The 20,874-nt window shown below is 48.1% G+C and overlaps 1 protein-coding gene across 2 annotated transcripts; it reads right to left on the minus strand.

Moving 5' to 3' along the window:
- Positions 1 to 24: 24 nt before the first annotated feature.
- On the minus strand, positions 25 to 19,892 carry NPC1L1 (NPC1 like intracellular cholesterol transporter 1). Of its 2 annotated transcripts, XM_079151840.1 has the most exons (19): positions 19,755 to 19,892; positions 17,464 to 18,992; positions 15,658 to 15,758; positions 15,116 to 15,288; positions 14,773 to 14,901; positions 14,184 to 14,366; positions 13,527 to 13,641; positions 13,227 to 13,354; positions 12,663 to 12,800; positions 12,225 to 12,314; positions 7,326 to 7,516; positions 6,998 to 7,122; positions 6,332 to 6,458; positions 6,100 to 6,155; positions 4,306 to 4,456; positions 3,803 to 4,034; positions 3,538 to 3,651; positions 3,291 to 3,453; positions 25 to 1,090 (listed from the first exon to the last, which is right to left on the minus strand). In XM_079151840.1, exons 1-19 carry the CDS (start codon positions 19,803 to 19,805, stop codon positions 894 to 896), a joined length of 3,993 nt encoding a protein of 1,330 aa, XP_079007966.1. In that variant the 5' UTR covers positions 19,806 to 19,892; the 3' UTR covers positions 25 to 893. The 2 variants fall into 2 exon arrangements, with proteins under 2 accessions (XP_079007966.1, XP_079007967.1); XM_079151841.1 differs by lacking the exon at positions 12,663 to 12,800.
- Positions 19,893 to 20,874: the final 982 nt, after the last annotated feature.

A 20,874-nucleotide genomic window follows, 5' to 3' on the forward strand; every position in this document is an offset into this window, starting at 1 on the left:
TAAACCCAGAAGCAGCTAGAATACATGTGACATTAAAACACTATTTCTGCTCAACAAATATTTATTGAATTGTGTGTTTTAAACAGCAAGTCATCCTCCTCTCTCCACTGCAGCTTCTGCTCCTGGAGAGTTCTCCATGGAGGCTCACATTGGGCTGACTTGAGGCCAACTGAGCTCTGCTCTAGGCATGAGATTGAGGTCGGAGGACCCACCTAACCCCCAAACTCTGAGCCTTCAGACAGGCAGTGACCTCAACTGAAGACGACAATCTTACTTGTCACTGGAACTAGAGACCAACACTATCTTCCAGGTGGGGTCAACCCATGACCAAAGTGTTTGTGAGAACATTCTTCTAGGGCTCCTTCATCATCAGAAAAAAAAAACCCCAAAGGCAGGTCTGAAGGAATCTGTTTTTACTTCTCCCTGGTCTCTTGCCATGTCATAACCCACAGTGGGATCACTCTCTGTTCTCAGGGACAATGGTGAGTGTTAAAGACTTACTGACACAGAATGGAGACTTTTCTGACAAGAGAATTAAAGGAGAGAAAAGTGGGTAAGAAGAGGATACCCAAGAGAGAATTGGAGCCTGATACAAACACAGGATGTGTCTGTGCCCAGCAGCCCCCAACCCTGAGACTGGAAGAAGGAGGTAACCTCACACTAACAGAGACCTGAGTGACATGGAGTCCAGGGAGCCGCAACAGGAGCACATGGGCCACCACCAGTGTTGCTGGATATCTCATGGCCAGAGTGACAGCTGCTTTCCTGGAACGGCCTCCCCCAGACCCTCAGAGGGGGTGAGCTAAAGGACCACCATGAAGGGACACCATGAAGGGAAGACCTTCATGGTTACTTGGATCAGAATCAAGGAGCCTGGATGGGCTCTGGCTCCATCAGAACTCCTGCCCATGATTGGGCAAAGAGCTACTGATGGCACCAGCCCCTGAGGAGGAATTCTCGAAGCCATGGTTAACATAGACGTTGGTCATGTTGGGAGGGAAGGAATGCTTCAGGCAGGAAGCTGCGTTAGCTGTTGCTATCTCTTTGATTCGCTTCTGTTCCAGCACCAGAACTGGGTTGACATCAGGCCCTGGAGAGAGATAGGGATGAGATCTGCACTCAGGGAGACAGGCAGGGGATGCAGGCAGTGGCACAACCAGAGAGGAGTTGAGCCCCCAAACTCCCTGCACCTCCCCTGCACTTGGTCTACCCTGCCAATAGCCATTTCAGTCAGCCTCCATGGCACCCCACACATTTGTTCTGTGGGCATGCTTTTAGGAAAAACTCTTGAACCAAATTTCTTTCTCCCCTTCTTCCTGGGACATCTGGTGCTAACAACCACTGCCAACCCTCTTCTGAGAAATACTATCCCTTATTCTGTACAAGAAACTCAGGACACAAGGATCCCACAGGGTGCTCTGTTCTTGCCTTTCTGGGTCACTGCCTACACAGTGCAGGCCTCAAGGTGTGGGAGCTGACAGCTATGCAAGGGTGGGTGTCTGCAAGCTTCAGGCCACCCCACATCCCCCAGGTACTCTGGGAACCTCCAAGAAGCAGTACCACCTGTGTGTGGCTCTAAGACCTGAGTCTCCCCTTCTCAGGGAAGAGCTGAAGAGATGTTCCTCTTTGCCCCTTTCCTATGTCTCACACACCATCCCCAATGCACAGATCTCCTCTTTCAAAGAGAGTCATGAGTTCTTATAGGAGACTATAGTATCACAGTTGGGAACACTGGAGCTGAGGGCTACAATCTTGCTCTCATTTGACAGAGTCTGTGACCTGGGTTAGATGTCTCTGGTTCCTCATCTGTACAATGAGGATGATAATAAAATCTACTTCCTGAGATGACAAGACAGTTACAAATATGTTGATATACAAACATACCCCTCTATAAATTTTTTAATATTATATTACTAATACAATCTAGTGGGAGAGGGGTAAAATTGAACTCCTTTCACCTTGCCCACCCTGAGAGCCAGAAACACCCTCAGCCTGAGGGTCTTAGTTTAAATCTATGTGGGGGTTGATTTTTTTTTCCCTTTGGTACCAGGGATTTAATCCAGGGGCACCTAACCACTGAGCCACATCCCCAGTGCATCCTTGTTTTTTAAAAAAATTTCACACAGGGTCTCACTAAGATGCTTAGGGCCTTGCTAAATTACTGAGGCTGGCTTTGAACTTGCAATCTCCTGTCTCAGTCTCATAAGCCATGGGATTGCAGCCATGCATCACTGCACTGTACCATGCATCACTGGTGTGGGGTGTGACTTTTTTGTATATTTTTGTTTTCAGTGGATATTTATTTATTTATTTACTTATTTATTTTTATGTAGTGCTAAGAATCGACCCAATGCCTCACACATGCTAGGCAAGTGCTCTCCCACTGAACTACAACCCTAGCCCATGGGGCATGATTTTTAATAGCTATGTTCAATCACAAGGATACAGGGAAATGGGCAATTGCACAAGCTGCTGGTACAAGTTTAAATGGTAAAAATTTCTGAAGGGTACTAACCATTGGCATTAACAATCAATATCTACAGCTTTCTAAAGAAATACTGGAGGATTTGGCCAAAGATTTAGCCACAAGTTCAATCATTGCAGCACTGGTAATAATAATGGAAAATCAGAAATAATTTAATGTCCAACAGTTGGAAGCTGGTTAAATAAGTCATGGTAGAACCATACAATAAGATGGTGTTTTCAAACTACAGGTTGCCACCCACTAAGAAGTAATGAAATTAACTTAGTAGATTAACACCAGCATTTTTTAGATTAATGACAGAATACAACCAAAAATATCAGAATGGTTCACATATAGTAAGGACAAGCATTGTTTTATTTGGGAACCATTGTGATATATTTATATGTATCTACCTGTTTGCCCACACCTCTCAACATAAAATATATTTCTTGGTTGGTATGTGAACAGCACTTGCCTAGAATGTGCAGAGTCCTTGATTTGATCCCCAGCATGTCAAAACAAAACTGTTGTTGTGGTGGTGGTGATTGAAGTTCATGTTTTTAAAAGTCTGACAGCAGTATAGTGAGTGGGCCACTGAAACAGTATGAGACACAGATCCACTGACAAGGAAGGATGTTCAAAGTATGTTGAGTTAAAAACAGCAGCTTCCAAAATAGGAAGTATGATCAAGGTCTCTGCCATGTGCATGCTCCTGATTTTTGCCAGTAGCCCTTGTGTCTCCCTGAGTTTTTCTGAAGGGCACACACCATTGTTGTGGTTTTCATCATAAATTGTGCAACCTGGCAGAAACAGGTCTGGGACTCACCCACATAGCTAAGTATAACTGGCAGGAAGACCAGGCCATGCAGCATGCCCATCAGGGTAATCAGTAGGTTGAGGCGGAAGAAGAAGATCTGTATGAGCTGGGCATCAGCAAAGCCCAGAATGAGGATGCCTGGAAGGTTGGTCATGGCCACTCCAGCAAATACCTGACGGGGTAGGTCACATCCAAGTATTAGTCAGGACACAAGATGTTAGGTGAGGCAGAGGGCAGCCCTCCCCACTCTACTCACTGCACTGCCCATGGAAATGGTAGCTTCCTTGGCCCTCTCCAGGCGTGTGGGTTTGGTGCTGATAGCAAAGGAGCGGGTGATATGGGACACGAACTCCACAGACATGCCCACTGCCTATAAGAGAGAGGGGGCTTCATTTTAGAAGACAGAGGAAGAAATGTGGAAGAAGACAAGAGGGGCAGGCATCCAAATTCTATGCAGAACTGGGAGTATCCAATAAAGCTAGATCCCCAACCACCCCTCCAGGGACTCTCTGGCAGGTTACCGTCACCAAGTTGATGAGGGACACAGCGTTGTAACTGATGCCCCACAAGGCCATGAAGCCAATGGTGTCCGAGAGAATCATGATGATGGAGAGCAGGTTGAGGAGGCCCGAGCGTATGTCCAGGCCCAGCAGGAGGTAGCAGACAATGAAGGTGGGCAGGAAGCAGAGGGCAAGTGCAAAGACCCCCTCTGGGAGAACAGTCAAGTACTGCTCATAGAACACGTTGGTGATCCTGCCAGAGAGCATGGTCACAACACAGGCCTTGAGTGCCTTTCCAATAGGCAGGATTCCCCCATTTCAGAAGGAGAACACTGAGGCCTGGAGAGGTACAAATTGGTGTATTAACCAGCATGAGAAATGATTAGACTCCAGGCAACTACTGGAGTCTTCATAACCAAAGCTGATCCTTCTCCATTGAAACCTCTCGAAAACCTGCTGCCCTGACCTCCCATATCCAACAGTTACCCTCCATCTTACTCCAGCCCAGCCCCCCAGGTCCTCACGTGTAAGGGAAGACCTCGAAGTTTGGATCTGTCCCGGGCACCTTCCGCAGGTCAGCTGTGATGTTGGCTGCCAGCAACCGGGCTGCCTGCAGAGCTTTTGTGTAATCCTGTGAATTCTTCAGGGGCTTGTGGTAGGCCATGAACTGGGAGGCTGGATGGCAATGGTGTGTGGTAGAAGGAAGGTCAAAGGTCAGAACTTGCTCAGGACACTCTCAGAGCACTCCAGGGACAGTGGCAGGGTTCCAGGCTCTGCCACCCCTATTCAAATTCCTAGTAAATTTTGTGTGCAAGGGACCTGCATTTTCACGTTGCACCAGCCCCCAAAGTTCTATAACTGGTCCTACTACTGCAATAGACCCAAGTCCAGGCCTGACCTTGATAGATAGACCCCAAAGAGATCTCCATGGTGAACCCAAATCCCTCCCTGTAAATATGCACTGGATTTTTAAAATTTACTTGTCTTTTAAATTCTCATATTCCTATTGGAAACAACTAGAAAAGAAGACAAAAAATGAAAATCATTGAATCGATATACCTGTGGCTTATGACTCCTGCTGGCAAGTATAAGAAAAGTTATTTCTTAATTATGTATAGTGGGCCTTGCATCAGGAAAAAAGAGATTTATGTACATGGGGAGGGAAAAAAAAGAAGAGAATTAGACTTGGACATACACAATCTTTAAGCAGGAAGGTGACCTCAGAGCTTCCCACCAGCCCTCTAAACCACCTGGAGGTGATTCACAACCAGATGACCATCCCAACCCAGAAATTTAGGTCTGAAAGTTCATAGGGAGTCCTGGGAACTTGTATTTCTAACAATTTGCAGGTGATGCTGATGCTTCTATCCAGGGCTTTCCCTTTGAGAAGTGTTGCTGTAGAATAACCTAGTGCACACATGAGGAGACTAAGGTCGGAGGTAGGCACAAAACTACCCCAGTTCATGGAGTGGAAGAATGGCTGCCTGTTTGCTCCCTCCATGACATGACCTGCTTTTCTGTTCCTTACTGAGACATGCCACCCCTTTCTGTCCACACTGACTCTGCACAGCCTGTACTGCCCAAGGACCAGGACTGGGGCAGGCGTGGGGGTACCTCTCTTGAAAGATGGGAATTTCATGGAAAAGTTACCTGCGCAGGTGAGTGAGTGAGCTGCAGACAATTTGCCACTAGTAATTAAAACTGTGACTTGTTTTGGTATAAAAGAAGAGAATCCATTTGTAACTCCTCCACCCACCCTCAGAACCATATCTGCACCTGCTCCACTGGAGTCCCCATGCTAAGTATGTATGCACAGAGCTAGATACAGCTGGCTCTTCATGCAGATGGGTGTCTGGTTCTACCACCTGCTATATGAAGCTGCCAGCATGCTGTGGTCCTTTTCCCTGTCTGTCTCCCTTCTTACTGTTGATGGCTCCTGGGATTGCACTATAGCAAAACATCCTAACTCATTCAGTCAACTGCCTTCTGCTGACATCTGGATATGATTTATGCATTTGTAAAAGGTGCTCACCCCCCGGTTAGTGTGGGTGGCTCCCAAGCATGACATCAACTGCTGAAAGAATGTCTCAAAGTTCACGCTGACCATGGACTTGAGGTGGAAGAAGTAGTGAAGTGCGAGGATGTGGACTTGGGAAGTAGGACCCTTGCTAACAGGACCAGGACAGTTAGAACCTGACCCCTTCCTCAGAGGAGAGAGGAAAGAAGATATAAGGTAGAGATAGGTTGTTTCCTGTGACTCTTGGGGACCTCTGAAGCACCTGACTTTGGGTTCTCCCACCAAACAAGATCATGCTTACCTAGAACCTGGCCATCTGGGCCCAAATTCACAGAGGTGCTATATGCTGCCAGGCCACTGTAAGAAGGAGGCCAGGACAAAGAATTAGTGGGATGAGGCCTCCTCCTGTCTGTTCATCTCTCTGCACCCCAGAGAGGCTTCACCTTGCCCCCTTGTACCCTTCTGGATCCATCCCCTTCTGGGGCCCACAGGACTACCCACCCTCCCCAGTGAAAGCCCCTTGCTGAGCCTACCCTTTGGGACATTTGATGTTGGGCACATCACTCAGGAACCAGGGAAGATACTTGTGGAACTGCTCCACTGTAGGCCGTACAGGGCCCAATGTGTAGCTCATGCAGTTCTTTAAGCAGTTCCAGGAGTCTGTAGAGAAGGGGGACCGTAGGCAGCAGTACTTCAGGCCAGGCAGCTCCTGCTCTGAATCCCCTCCTCCTCTGCCCCCATCTAAGGCACCCAGCTCCTAGGGGGATTCACATTTATCATTTCTAAATGTGGGAGATGTTCCCTCAGTTATAGAAACCTGGAACCTAGGGGCAGGTAAGGAAGGGAAATTTGGGGCAGGAAACACAGACTCTCCCTCTACCTACAAATGCAGCAGATGCCCATACAAAACCAAGCACCAGCTTCAGCTCTAATCCTGACTCCTCCACCCAATACCCATAGTAAACATGCCCCCTGAGCATGGGCACAATACTCCAAGAGACACAAGGGTATGACTGCTGGTGGGTCACACACCCAGGTATTCCTCAGGGACTCCTGAGGTTTACTCTGTGCCCTTGCCCCCGATGGTCACTGCAGCAGGGGTAGAGGATTGAGAGAGGAGCTCACCAGTTGTTTCCTTTCTCTTGCTTCAGTTTCCCCAAGCTGCAATGGGCAATGAGCCCCCTAGGACCCACACTTACTCTCAGTTGAGGGGCAGAACTCGTCCTTATTGGGACCAGAGATATAAAGGCGGCAGCAGGAGGATGGGGTCAGCCAGTCAATGAAGTCATCCACCCAGGAGGAGGCAGAAATGGCCAGGTAAGACCTGAGGACAGCAAGAAGAAGTGAGGGGACAGGACTAGCAGGCAGGGTGGTCATTCCTGTGGCTTAACCCCCATGCTAGGCCTCCCCAGGCATTTGATAGCAGGTGGGCTAGGCAGGAGCAAAGCAGGCAGGAAGAGGGCACAGGAGGGGAGTGGAAGATGCAGACAGTGAGCAGGCTGGGGTGCTGGGTGCGCCTTCACTTACTGGTCAGGGAATTCAGTGGCATACTGGATCTTCTGGGTTAAGGAGAAGCTGTCACAGCCTGCGCTGGAACAGATGGCATTCATGCCCTCCTCACTGGAGAAATTGTAGCCTGAGGTGGTAACAAAGTACACTGGAGGCCCCACCTCAAAGTATTGATTCATAAAGAGGAAGTAGTCAAGCAGGTACGAGTCCTGGGAAGGAGGAGAGTCAGTGTCAGGAGACCATGTGCCCCTAAAAGTACATGCTCAGTAATATCTGCAGAGGTACACACAAAGGTATACTCAGAGGAAACATTCAGGTACACACAGAGGTATACGCAAAGGTACACATAGAAGTACACACACAGAGGTATACTCAGAGGTACACACAGGTACATGCTCAGAGGTCACATACGAGGTACATCTAAGGAGGGACAGAAAGAAGTACACAATCAGAAATATCCACACAAACATACATGTACAGTGCAATTACAGAGGTATCTGGTTTCAGATGTACATGCTTTGAGGTTGACACATATAGGTGTAATCACAGGTACACGCACAGAAATATGCTAATGGGAAAGAACACGCTCAGAGCAACACACCCACATGACCCCCCCTCACTCTCAAACACATGAACAAGAACATATACACACACATAATTTTATCCCTTCTTACCGTTCCCAATCTGCCACAGCCACTGTAACAGGCTAACCTGTGATTGGCCCATATTTTCATATGCTTGTAAATATTTGTGTGCACACACTAAAGGCCATGCACCAGGCATCTTCATGGTCTGTTCCCTTCTCCTAAAATGTCAAAACTCAGTGCAGACAGGGAAGATGGCAAAATAAGAAGGAATAGGAAAGGCACTGGCCAATATGATGTAACTATTTCAGAACTCTGGAGTCTATTGAGGGATGGAAGCTTCCAGGGTAAAGCTTGTTTAGTAAATGATGGTCCCTTCTGTCAATTTCAGCTCTCAGCACAGTAGTAACTACTCATTCTCCACTCCAGCCCCAAGGCATGAATCTGTTTGTGCATTCTGGAAGCAACTTGTATGTGGTTTACAGGAGCCAGGGCAGGAGATAAGGATCTGGTCCTTCAGGTATCAAGCATCTGAATTTTGACCACTGATCACTACTTCTGTCCTCAGTGATGCTGACACAGAGGCAAGCAGTCCTTATTGCTATTCCCACCACCAGTGTTGCAACCTCTTTTGCCTCCTGCTGAAGTGACTTCAAGGAAATTCAAAAGGTAAACACCTGTTTGTTTTTCCTCCCTTATTTTTTTCCTTTTCTCCTTTTGGGCCAAACATTTATAATACATTCAAAGGAAGCCACAAATACAGGAGAATTTAGACAGAAGCACGTGTGCCCAGAGAAAGACCTAAGAAGATATGAACTGTACACCTTAGGCAATCTCCAGCACAGAGATACTAAGAATAAGCAAGAAAATGAACAATTTTAAAAATCAAATCCTGGTCCAGGGTGAGAAGCTGATCTCCAGAATACATTATAAGGCTACATTATAAAACTCAAATTAGAGTATATTGTAAGACTCAGTGTTCATTTTTCAATAACAAAAATAAAATTTCAAAACATATAAAGAAAAATAAAAATATGACCCATTCCAAGGACAAAATTAATCAACAGAAACTGTCCCTGAGAAAGACTTACTAGACAGACTTTATCTTGTGTTTTGTTTATTTTGGGTTTTTCTTTTTACAGTGCTGAGGATTGAACTGCAAATCTTGTGTGCCTCATAGGAAAGCTATGGAGGCCAGAGACTGTGCCTGAAGTAGCGGATGCACCAACACATCCAGTGATTCCAGTGCTAGTTTTGACTAACACCTTACCATTTTTCCAACCAGCGCTGGCTTTATCAAGTAGCATATGCTTTTAAGGCTTTTAACCAGGGTGACTTTACATCAGTAGCTGTCAGAAGGAAAGACTGTAGTAATTGTCATACACACAAAAAAAAACAGCTGACAAATTATTGGATTCCAACACAATGACTCACTTATTTAAGGCCACTGAAAACACTGACCTATGACAGGAATGACTGATGGCAACAGATCCCAGTGGATCTCAGGTACAGAAGGCATGCTATAAAGACGCTTAGTGTAAGTACAAGCCTGGTTATGAGATTCTGTGGACATGTTGTGTAAAAGAACTGCTTATATTTCCCAAGTCTACACATAGAATGCCAAAATGAGGCCTCTTGGTCATTGTGTGGTTTGAATAGGTATAGATGAAGGATGCTGCACAAATGTGATCCTGATGGTCACTACTGTGGATTTAAAGCCACTGCAGCAGGAATTAAACAAACCAAGTCAACTAGCTCTCTTGAAAACAAAAAGGAGAAATTCAATTGGATATTTGAACAGACAGTGGGAAATGGATTGCATGCCTGTCTACCTTTCTTTTTTTTGTGGGGAATGGATTACCAGGGATTGAACTTAGGGGCACTCGACCTCTGAGCCACATCCCCAGCCCTATTTTGTTTAGAGACAGGGTCTCACTGAGTTATGTAGCATCTCACTTTTGCTGAGGCTGGCTTTGAACTCGTGATCCTCCTACCTCAGTCTCCCAAGCTGCTGGGATTACAGGTGTGTGCCACTGTGCCCAGCCTGTTTATCATTCTATCAGTTTATTTCAAACCTTCAGAAATAGAATTTTAACTAAATACAGTTGAAAGTCTAAATTCAGTATTCGTGAAGAAGTAGAGATTGAAACTCACCATATTACTCTAGCAGAGAGACTCAAAACATTGTCATTATTTTACCAAATCCATGATGCCACTTGCATGCAACTTTGGTAACAATAAACAAGCATTATGGAGGTCCCTGGATTGAACAAGGAACATTTCCCACTCTTCCTACTGCTGAAATGTTTAGGACTGTATATAAATAAAAAACAGTACTGGGGGGTAATTTCTTGAAATAAATGAAAGACACATGGAAAGACAGCCCACGTTCATGGATTGAAAGACAATATTGTTAAAATAGCTATACTATCAAAGAAAAAAATTCTACAAATTCAATGCAATCCCTATTCAATGGCAGATTTTGAAGAAAAAAAAAAACTCACCCTAAAATTCATACAGAATTTCATGGGAACCCTAATAGCCAAAAAAATCTATGACAAGGAACAAAGGGAACATCCTTCCTGGTTTGAAATTTTACCACAGAGCTACAGTAGTCAAAATAGTGTGGTACTCCCAACTATCCCACTCCTTGGCCTATACCCAAAGGACTTAAAATCAGCATACTACAGAGATACAGCCACATCAATGTTCATAGCTGCTCAATTCACAATAGCCAGATTGTGGAACCAACCTAGATGTCCTTCAACTGATGAATGGATAAAGAAACTATGGTATATATATAGAATGGAATATTACTCGGCCCTAAAGAATAATAAAATTATGGCATTTGCAGGCAAATGGATGAAATTGGAGAATATCATGCTAAGTGGGATAAGACAATCTCAAAAAAACAAAGGACGAATTATCTCGCTAATAAGCGGATAATGAAACATATGGGGGGTGGGAGGGAGATAAGAATGGAGGAAGGAGGGACTGTATAGAGGGGAAAGAGGGGTGGGAGGGGTGGGGGGAAGGAAAAAATAACAGAATGAGTCAAACACCATTACCCTATGTAAATGTATGATTACACAAATGGTATGCCTTTACTTCATGTACAACAGAAACAACATGTATCCCATTTGTTTACAATAAAAAAAAAAGTGTGGAACTGTCATAAGGACCATAATGACAGACATATAGATCAATGGAACAGAATAAGAATCCAGGAAAAACTTCTTACATACATGGTCAAATGACTTTGGACAAGAAAGCCAAAACCATTCAATGGAGAAAGACAGACTTTTCAACAAATGGTGCCAGGAAAAATGGATGTCCACATAAAAAGTAATTAAGTTTAGACCCTACAACATCATATTATAAAAATTACTCTAAATGAATTGATACCTAAATATAAGACCTAAAGCTATAAACTCTTAGAAGAAAAGGCAAAACTTCATGATATTGAATGTGGCAATGATTTCTTGGATATAACACCAAAGGCATGGGCAACAAAAGATAGGATAAATATGACTTATGAATATTTTTTAAATTCATGCATAAAAGGACACTATAAGCAAAATTAAAAAGCAACGCACAGAAAGAGAGAAAACATTTGCAAATCACATATCTGACAAAGGACTGATATCCAGCATACACAGAGAACTCTTAAGACTCAACAACAAAAAGATCAAGCAACCTAATTCAAAAATGAATGGGTAAAGGACTGTAACAGACATTTTTCCAAAGAAAATAATACACATGGCCAATAAGCAGATGGAAAGATGCTTAATGTCAATAATTATTAGGGAAATGCATGTTAAAACCACATTGAAATAGCTACCCTTCACACCCATTAGGAAGATTATTATTAAAAAAAAAAAAAAAAAAAAAAAAGAAAGAAACAGAAAATAGGCTGAGGAGGGTTTAACCCAGTAATAGAGTACTTGCCTAGCAAGTACAAGGCCCTGGTTTCAGTCCCCAGCATCACAGGAAATGTGGGAGATAACTTAGAAAACAAGTGTTGATGAGGATTTTACAAACTGGGTGAGTGCTCAGCAAATTGACAGTCACTTCATATGACCAGTCAACTCAAATGGACAGCCTTTGGACTCAGGATATTTCTCTTTCTATGGACTGAAGCTGGCACTCAGGTCTTGCACTTTTCAGACATGGATGTGGCTTCCCACCCCTGGTTCATTGGGGGCACCTTCAAGGTAAAGAGCAGTTCTGCATGGCTGCCATGCCCTGGTCCCATGCACGTCCCACCTGCTGGGTGCTGCTAACCCTCCCAAATCTCAGGAGACCAAAGGCTGGGAAGATTCCCTAGGCTTACCTTGGGCAGAGCTAGCTCCTGGTCCAGCCCCACACTGAGGTAGCTGATGAAGTAGAGACTCACTCCAAACAGGGCCAGAAACAACAGCAGCTGAGGAGAAAACTGCTCAGTGAGAATCATACCCCCATTTTCTCCCAAACTTAATTCTGGCTGGGGCATTGTGGGAAATGTCATGAGTTGGGTTGACTGAAGCTCCACCACCTGGGCTTGTGCAACCCCTCCATTTTTTTTTTTTTTTTTTTTTTTTTAGGTACCAGGGATTGAACCCTGAGCCACATCTCCATCTCCTTTTTAATTTTTAGACAGGGTCTCACTAGGTTGCTTCAAACCTACAATCCTCTGCCTTAGCCTTTCAAGCAACCCCTCCACTCTTGACTCTGCTCTCCCTGAATCCACCTGGGTGGTGGGACCCTGCACCCGCCCCCTCAGTCCACTCACCACAACACGGCGAGTGATCCTGTTCAGCAGGAAGGGAGCATATGTCTTGCGGAAGAAACGGAGTAGTAGCCCCTCACTGTACTCAGGTGGGGGCAGCTTCTGGGACTTGCAGCAGCAGAATATATCAGGGCGGGAAGCCTGACAGGAAGGCAATCTCTCAGGGTAGCCTCAGAGCAGATCTCAGGGGAAGCCCCCCACTCAGGAGTGCCACTGTCACTGGGGACAACCAATGTGCTATTTGCTTTACTTTGTTATCTGTCTTGATTAAATATCTGAATTTTACACCCATCACACAGAACCACCAACTCAACTTGTGTTAACTTCTCATTTGTTTTATTTTGCAACCTTGTGTACTTGAGGCAATTTGATCTTACTTCCAAAAGTTACCAAAAAGAAATTATTTTTCCATGGGAAGTTGTATTACATGGCCCCAATGATATCCCCTGTCAGCATAATGCCCCTGCAACTCTCTGGGCCATTTGTGCGGCATTGAGGCCTCATCCCCCAACCAAGGTGGGGACCAAGGCAGGGTATGTCCTTTGGCCCTAGCCCAACTAACCCTACCTCCTGCCTCTTGCTGTCCAGGGAAAGCAGGGCCACAAAGGCTGTCATCTGCAGCAGGAAGTCAAGGATGATCGCAAGGCCAGAGGTCAAAGCGAAGGTTTGCACAGCCGGCATGTGAGTCAGGGCCCCTATGTTGGGGAGAGGATTATCAGGATATCCTAGCATCCCAGGCAGGGTGGGTGCCTGCACAGACTACATGCAGAGGGAAGGGGTCTGCTAGAACACACTGCCCTCAAGAACTCAGGCCCCTAGTACTAACCCAGAGGGCCAGCACCTAGGGGAGAGGGTTTCCCGACTCACCTAGGAAGAAGCAGATGGCCTCTGAAAGGCTGCACAGCAGCATGCTTGGGGCCACACTGCCCAGGGCTCTGCCAATGTGGGCCTCTCGCTTCTCCCCAGGCATCCGAGGCAGCCGCTGTGGGGAACAGCAGGCAGAGGGTCCAGGATCCACCAAGGGCATTGGCCCTCAAAGACCAGCAGTCTTTATGGGCTATCAAGTGCCCATAGACTTGGCCAGGCCTAAAAATTGGCCTGAGGAACTGCCCAACCTTCTCAAGTCAGGGACTGACACTACTAATGCTCCACAGCAGCACATTTTGCTTCCAAGGTCTGACCCAGAGAAATGCTTGGTGCATCCAGGACATCAATAATATGCTTATTTCAAGCATCCCCATAACCCTAAATGTTTGCCACCTGGGAGGGGCAAGATGGACTGATTTGTGCTTACTGTGGTTAATATGCTAACACAGAAAACTTTCCCCAGATGTTCCATAAATTTAATAGAAAACAAGTTCCAAATGAATGTGTATGTGTCAACTCATGCTATCTTCTAGAGGTATAAACCTGAGTGTTGATGCATTGAAGAGTCTACAAAAATGCCCTGCAAATTGATGTGAGGTTCTGTCTGCTGGGGATGTTGGGGATGCAGGTGGGAGTGGAGAACTCCTTCCTTCTTACCTGGTACTCAAGAACAAAGATGAAGATGTTGTCAGCTCCCACAGCCAGCACCAGGAAAGGTACCACTTGGAGGATGACCAGGGAAGAGGGAATGCCCAGGTAGGAGAAGAATCCCATGGCAGCCATGACTGCTCCCAGCACCACGGCCACTCCACCCAAGCCCAGGGTGGCCTTGGACTCCACCTGCAATGCAACTGGGCTCAGCTTCCTAGACACCAGAGAACCTATTTAGATCCTTCCCACTTCCTGGGCTGAGGGGGGCAGGCACACCTTAGTGCCCACAGGTACTCAGTTCTGCCTACCACAGGGAGCTCATGTCTGCATTGATGCCCCTCTGCAGAGCCATCTTCCCAGGGCAGGCCCACTGTACCCAAAAGCACAGGTTCACTGCCATATCTTGCATTTGGACAAGTGGAGATATGTCAGGGAGCAGAAAGAAAATTCTTGATCTTTGAACACTTCCAGGAAATACCATCCTTCAGGGTAGCCTCTTGGAGGCTCTTTTTTCTGCTGATTAGGAAGGTTTCAGAAGGTTGACTGGAAAGGTCCCAGACCCTAGGACCCCTTGCTATGTCCCTCCCACTCTCACCGCCACTCGTTTCCAATTGGAGTAGCTGCCCAGGGCCAGAGAGATGTATGCAAAGATGACGATGTAGCTGATGGCAAAGATGGGCAGGTCCTTGATGGTGGTGCGGTTGATCTCATCCTCCAAAGAGCGCTGCAAACATACCAGCCAGTCCACTATCTACATGTTGGATCCAGGTGCTGGATGACCTGCTTGGAGCCTGAGTGAGGCTCCAGGAACGGCCATCACAAACACCCTGTCTGGGTAGGCATTCACCCAGGAAGAGGTAGGGCTAGGACAGGGATATGGGAACTAACACAAGACCACTGGGATTGCAACTGCAGAGTCAAGGACTTTGAGCCCCTACCTCAGCCATGAAAGCGACCTGGAATGTGCCCGCCATCCTGCGCTGGAAGGCTTGCATCTCCTCTATGAAGGCCCCCTCCCAGAGCTTGGCCTGGGCCAGTCGGGGGTCCTCAGCAGGATAGTTGTTGATGGAGAAGGTCATGATCAGGGCCTCTGCCTCAGAGTAGTCCTTCCCTGTGATAAGTAACGCTCAGCCCTTTTGCAGCTGCACCCGTGCCTCCCTCCACCTCCAGCTACATCCCAGTCTCCCTCCCCTCATCTCTACACCCGCTCCTCCCCATTCCTCATCTGAATCATGACCTTTCCTTCCTATCCCACTTCCCTCTCTCAGTCAAATGCAAACTCTTTGGGTCCAGGCACCAGAGGCCCTGGGCAGCACTCCGAAAATGGGGTAGCAGAGAGGGGAGGCAGTACAGTTCATTTGCAGCCCCTATAAGCCAGGCCACTCCAAGGCAATAAGAACACCCATCACCCCCATGCCCACCTATTATTCTTTCCCCAATATTGCCCCTTCCTTGGCCTTCCAGGGCCCACCCAGCTTACCTTGGTACCCCCCCACAGCGAGGAAAGGGAAGACAGGGGCCCCGTAGTCAGCTATGCAGCTCAGGGCCAGGGCTGTGCCATCTTTGAAGGTGAGAGGGGCACTGGAGGGAGACCACAAGGGGAAGGAGACTTTCCTTGTCCTGCCTGGGTTCATTCAGGCCTGCCCCACCCTAGGCCCACTGCACACTGGAGGAAGTGGGCACTGGTCCAGATTGCCTGGCTCAGTGAGTTCCTAATGGCTCACAACCAAAAATATTGCATTTAGTCCCCAAACTGCAGTGGGAAACCTGCCCTTAAGCACCTCTCTATGCCAGGCAAGGGGCTGAAGGCTGATACCTCTGTGCTTCCCACATCCCCTTGCATGGCCAGACCTTCCATGCCTGCCATTATCTGTTTCACAGATGAGCACAGGGGTGGGGAGTTGCGACTTGAGCCATAGTATCCTGCACTGGTCTCATTACCACTTGTAGACTTCTTCCCCACCCAGAGCCCAAAACCCTACAGGCACTATGTTAAGATTCTGGGCCCCAGAGCCCAGAAACTGTATATACAAGGACAATTACCTTTGGGCTGGCCCATCCCCTTCAACTTAAGCCTTTCTGCAGAAAACATGGTTGTGGAAACGTAAAAGGATATCTGGACAAAATTCTCTACTTGCCTTCTGGGCTCTGAACAAGTGAGTGTGTTGGTCACCAGCTCCTCCAGGGAGCCCTAGTTGCTGCGTGACCTTGAGCGCTCACCATACTCCTCTTAGCCTGTTTTCCTATCTGAAATGGCATAATCAGATCACCCAAGATGCAAGTATGCAAAATAAAAATAATACACAACAGCACATGTGATCACTGGCATCCCTCAAGGCAGAGAACAGCTCCTCTCTGTTCTGCCATTTCTGAGGGACAGTCTCTGGCTCATGGGAGGCAGCCCACACTTGGGGATCAGTCAAGGGTAAAAAGCCAGTAGCAGGAAGAAGGAGGCAGAAGGCATTGGCACTCTCATCTAATCCAGTGGATTTCAAATTGTGTATGACCTGAGATCCTAGGAGTCCTGGAGTCCCTTTCCAGGGTCTGCAAGGTCAAAACTATTTTTATATTAGCACTGATAAATACTGTTGGCTGTTTTAGCTCTCATTTGAGTAGAGGTAATGTACAAGAAGTCCACTTTGAGAAAATCTGTGCACTGCCACCTCCGAGAGCCTCCACCACTACTGGGACTTCCTGTTGCCTTTCCCCAGCCCAGTGAACTCATTCACATCCTATTTGTACCATTCAGAATGGGCGGGGCCAGGGACCAAACTCCAAACAACATAAAGGTGTGGCTGAGACAAGCAGTGGGACTCCTGGCCCAGTGCCTGTGGCCTGAAACCAACCACAGCCTTGTCTTGTGCTGAGGGTACCTTTTTCTATTCACACTAAGTCACTCCTGGGCTACCAATGGCCCTATAAAGCCAGGTACAGATGCGAAAAAAAAAAAAAAAATAGAACAATACAAACATAAATATGAGCTGGGCCAATCTGATTCCTTTTGAGATTTAAACCAAGACCATACCAAGAGCTCCACAGAAAGATCAAGTGGAATCGGGGCTAAAGGGACTGTGATGGCCACATGCAAATCTGCTACAAGGAGCTGGAACTTCAAACAAAGAGAATGGGGATCAGAGAAGGAGTGCAGAATCAGGCACATGATGGCCCAAGTACAGAGACATGGAAGCCACCCTGATCCTACAAGGTGAAGCCATGTTGCTGACCAGTTCCTAAGATTCAGTGGTAGCTTCACCTGCTCCTCCCTTTGGACCCATGAAGAACTCACTTGGCACAGTAAAGATAGTGGTCCCTCCAGTCCACCTGAGAAGTCTGGCCCATCAGCGTCTGGTTGGCTGTGAGCAGCAGCAGTGTGCGGTTATTCTGGAAGTATTGCAGGAAGCTATTAACGCAGCAGTCAGAGAGGCTGGCATTGTGGGGATTAAGGGGGGCATAACAGATGTCCTTCAGGGATATATGTCTTTGCTCCTCAGGTGACCACACCTGCAGGTGCCTCAGCCTCTCCTGTAGGTCCAGCACCTCCAGCAGCAGGTCCAGGGCCAGGATTCCACTGAAGTTCTTGGGTCCCAGCAGCAGAGAGTCATACCTGTAGCTGGACCGGTTAGGAGCGGTCAGGAAAACCTGGCTTGTTCGGTAGAAGGGGCCAAAATGCTGGTCATGGAAAGCCTTCTCCTTCCGGGCTTGGCTTTTGGGGGCTGACCATAGTTCCACAGGATCAGTGGTGAGTTCTAAGAACACCATGCCAGTTGCCAAGGCTATCACTCCCACGGTGGACACTGCCAGGATGGTCAGCGGCCATGAGGCTACCCATGTGCCCCAGCTCTGGAAGAACTGGCCAAGAAGGGTGTGGGGGAAGAGGCTGCACTTGTGCGAGAGGCTGGAGGCTGCCTGGGGGTCCTCCATCTTGTCCTTGTCCTTTTTGGAAACCACCCGAAGGCGTGCAAGGATAGTGTTGAGCAACACAAAAACGGAGCAGAAAATGATGATGAGGACCAGCCAGCCTGGCATCTTACCCATGTAGAAGAAGGGGGTCAGATTGGGGGGGTGATCAATGACAGGGCAGGATGCAGCACAGTCTTGGCAGGAACAGGCTGTCATGCCATTGTCCTGGATCTCATTGCAGCGTGAGATCTCCCCATTCAGTGGCTGGATCCCGCTCCCTGGGACCTGGCCAGGTTCCACAAGATGGAAGGTAATGTCCAGTGGAGCCAGGCCATTTGATACATCTCCCTGGAAGTTGAGCCAGCGCTGAGCATTGCAAAGAGAAGAACCATATACACCACACATGCTGCCCACAGCCAATGAGGCAGCAGCAGGGATGTGCACACGGCTGCAGGAGTCATAGGTCTCCTCTGCGAAGCTGCGCTGGTAGAAGGCATCATAGGCCACCACAGCAGGGGGCTGGTCTGTGCTCGTTGGGGCAACACGAGTGACATTGATGAAGAGGCTCTGGTTGGGGCTGCAGGTGTTGTGGCAATGAAGGTTTGCAAAGTTGTCGGAGCAGGCTGGGCAACGGGTGAGCAAGGCCTTGGTGATGGACATGCTTGTTTCCAGTGACACTAGTTGCTTGGCAGAGCAGCAGGCATAGGTGGTATCTGGGCCAGTGTAGAGGCGGGGACAAATGCGCTGAAGGAGGGCCAGATGGTTACCTGTGACATGGCGAGCCGGTGTGTTGGACAGGCAGGACACATTAGACAGTGATATGAGGCTTCCGGACAGCTCTGGGTTCTTTCCACATTCATCATAGAAGGCACAATAGCCAGCCTGGTGGATGGGTGTATATAGCTCACCCTGGACCTGTAGAGCAGAGTGACATCATGCATAGGTTCTAAGGCAAGTCAGCATAGCCAGGCACACTGTTCAGGCAGTGGGCTGCTAAGGAGGGTGTGGGGAAAGAAAGGACACAGAGCAGGGGGGCTGTGGGGAGCCTCCTGGAGACATGTTCTGGACCTAGAGTGTTGATGGAGGTGGAGTCAGAACCTTCTTCCTGGGAGTGACAGGGTCACTCAAAAGAAGGAGGTGACCCTATACTGCAGTTTAGGAAGGTCGCACTGCCAAGATGAGGGCTGATGGAGGCGACTCCAAGGTGTTCTTAAAGATGTTGAACTCCCTCCCAACCATATCAGTGGCTAAGGCCTCTTGGGGAGGGTCTGTGCACGATCTCCCTGTCCCACACTGCTTGGAGCCAAATGCCATTGCTCACCTCCCAGACTTGAAAGCAAATGAAGACTTTAACAGGTGAAACCCAGACTTCTTCCCAACCTCTGGATGCTTCAGGACCCCATCCCCTCAGGACCTCCTTGACTCACCTCTCCCTTAAGTATAGGCCCAGACTCCACCACGGGGTCATGGACCCTATTCAGCTGCCTCTCCTGACCCTATGTCTCTTCAACTCCATTACTTAGAGACCTCCTACTGGCAATCCTCCTCTGTGGGGCCTGGGACCCCCTCTAAGCCCTGAGGCCCTCCCTCACTGTTACCCAACAGCTTCTGCCTGCTACCCAGCTGACCTAGGCCTCAAGGAAGACAGCAGGGAGTTGTCATGAGCACTGGACTCACCAAGTGCAGGAGCAGGGCCCAGAGCAGACAGCCCTGAAGGCTGACCACCATCCTAGGGCAGGACAGGGATCAGCAGAAAGCCGGGACAGGTCTTGAGAACAGCTGGAGACAGTTGAGGGATGGCTGCCAGGGATACACACAAGTCAGTCTCCTCCCCTCAAGTGACAGCCCTGGCCTGGCTGATTGGAACCAATAAGACTGAGTCTTCCTGGTTAATGATCCACTTGCCTTCATTCCTCCCACCAACTGGCCCTATTCCATGCCCTGCCAGATGAACCTCCTTGTGTAGGTGCTTGGGGTCCCCACTCTCTTCCCAATGCTACTGAAACCTTAGAAAGACTGAGCCAACTGGGGCAGATATCCATGGTTTACCTCCACCCCTACCCCATTCAGCCCCTGTTAAGAGTTGGCACTGGAGCAGGGGGCAGAGGTGGAACCATGCACTGGCCTGGCTCTGGCCTTGGGGGCTTAGCATGGCCCCTGGAATGTGTACACAATCCAAGGCACAGCCTCAGACCCCCACTCTGTCCCACCCCTTTTGGGACCAGGGATGACCATGCACTGAGACACACCCTCTGCACTGTTATCCTTGGCAACTGTTGTTAATTAATATTAACAGCCTGATAACAAAGGGACAGTTAAGGTGGAGTGATACAGTGACAAAAGTCCCCTCCAGGCAACCAGGAGAATGAAAGGCCCACTCCAGGGCCTGATAGAGGACAGAGATCTCAGACTCTCCTCTGCTCACCTCACTGTGCCTCCTCCCCTCCTCTCTCATCTCTCCACTGGTTGGGAGCCCTGGGTGGTGTCCCCCGCACCATAGCCTGGGCTCAGGTGCATGGTATACACCTTCTATTCCCTACTAATAGACATCTTTGAGGCCTCCTTTGGGCTGCCACTATCACTATCACCAGGATGGGCCAGGACCTTGACCCCTATTGCCAAGGCTGAGCTGCTGATAATGCTGCAAGGTCACGTATGTGGCCACCTTGCCCAAGATAGCTGCAGGGAGGAGCTTACTCCTTACTTTTGTCACCCCACCTGACAGTCTCCTGTCTTCCATGGATGCTGACTGGAGGAGCTGTCCAGCCTGGGCGGGGACAAAAGAGGCAGAGGGGAG

Source organism: Sciurus vulgaris (assembly GCF_902686455.1).
Source record: "Sciurus vulgaris genome assembly, chromosome: 8".
Classification (NCBI taxonomy): domain Eukaryota; kingdom Metazoa; phylum Chordata; class Mammalia; order Rodentia; family Sciuridae; genus Sciurus; species Sciurus vulgaris.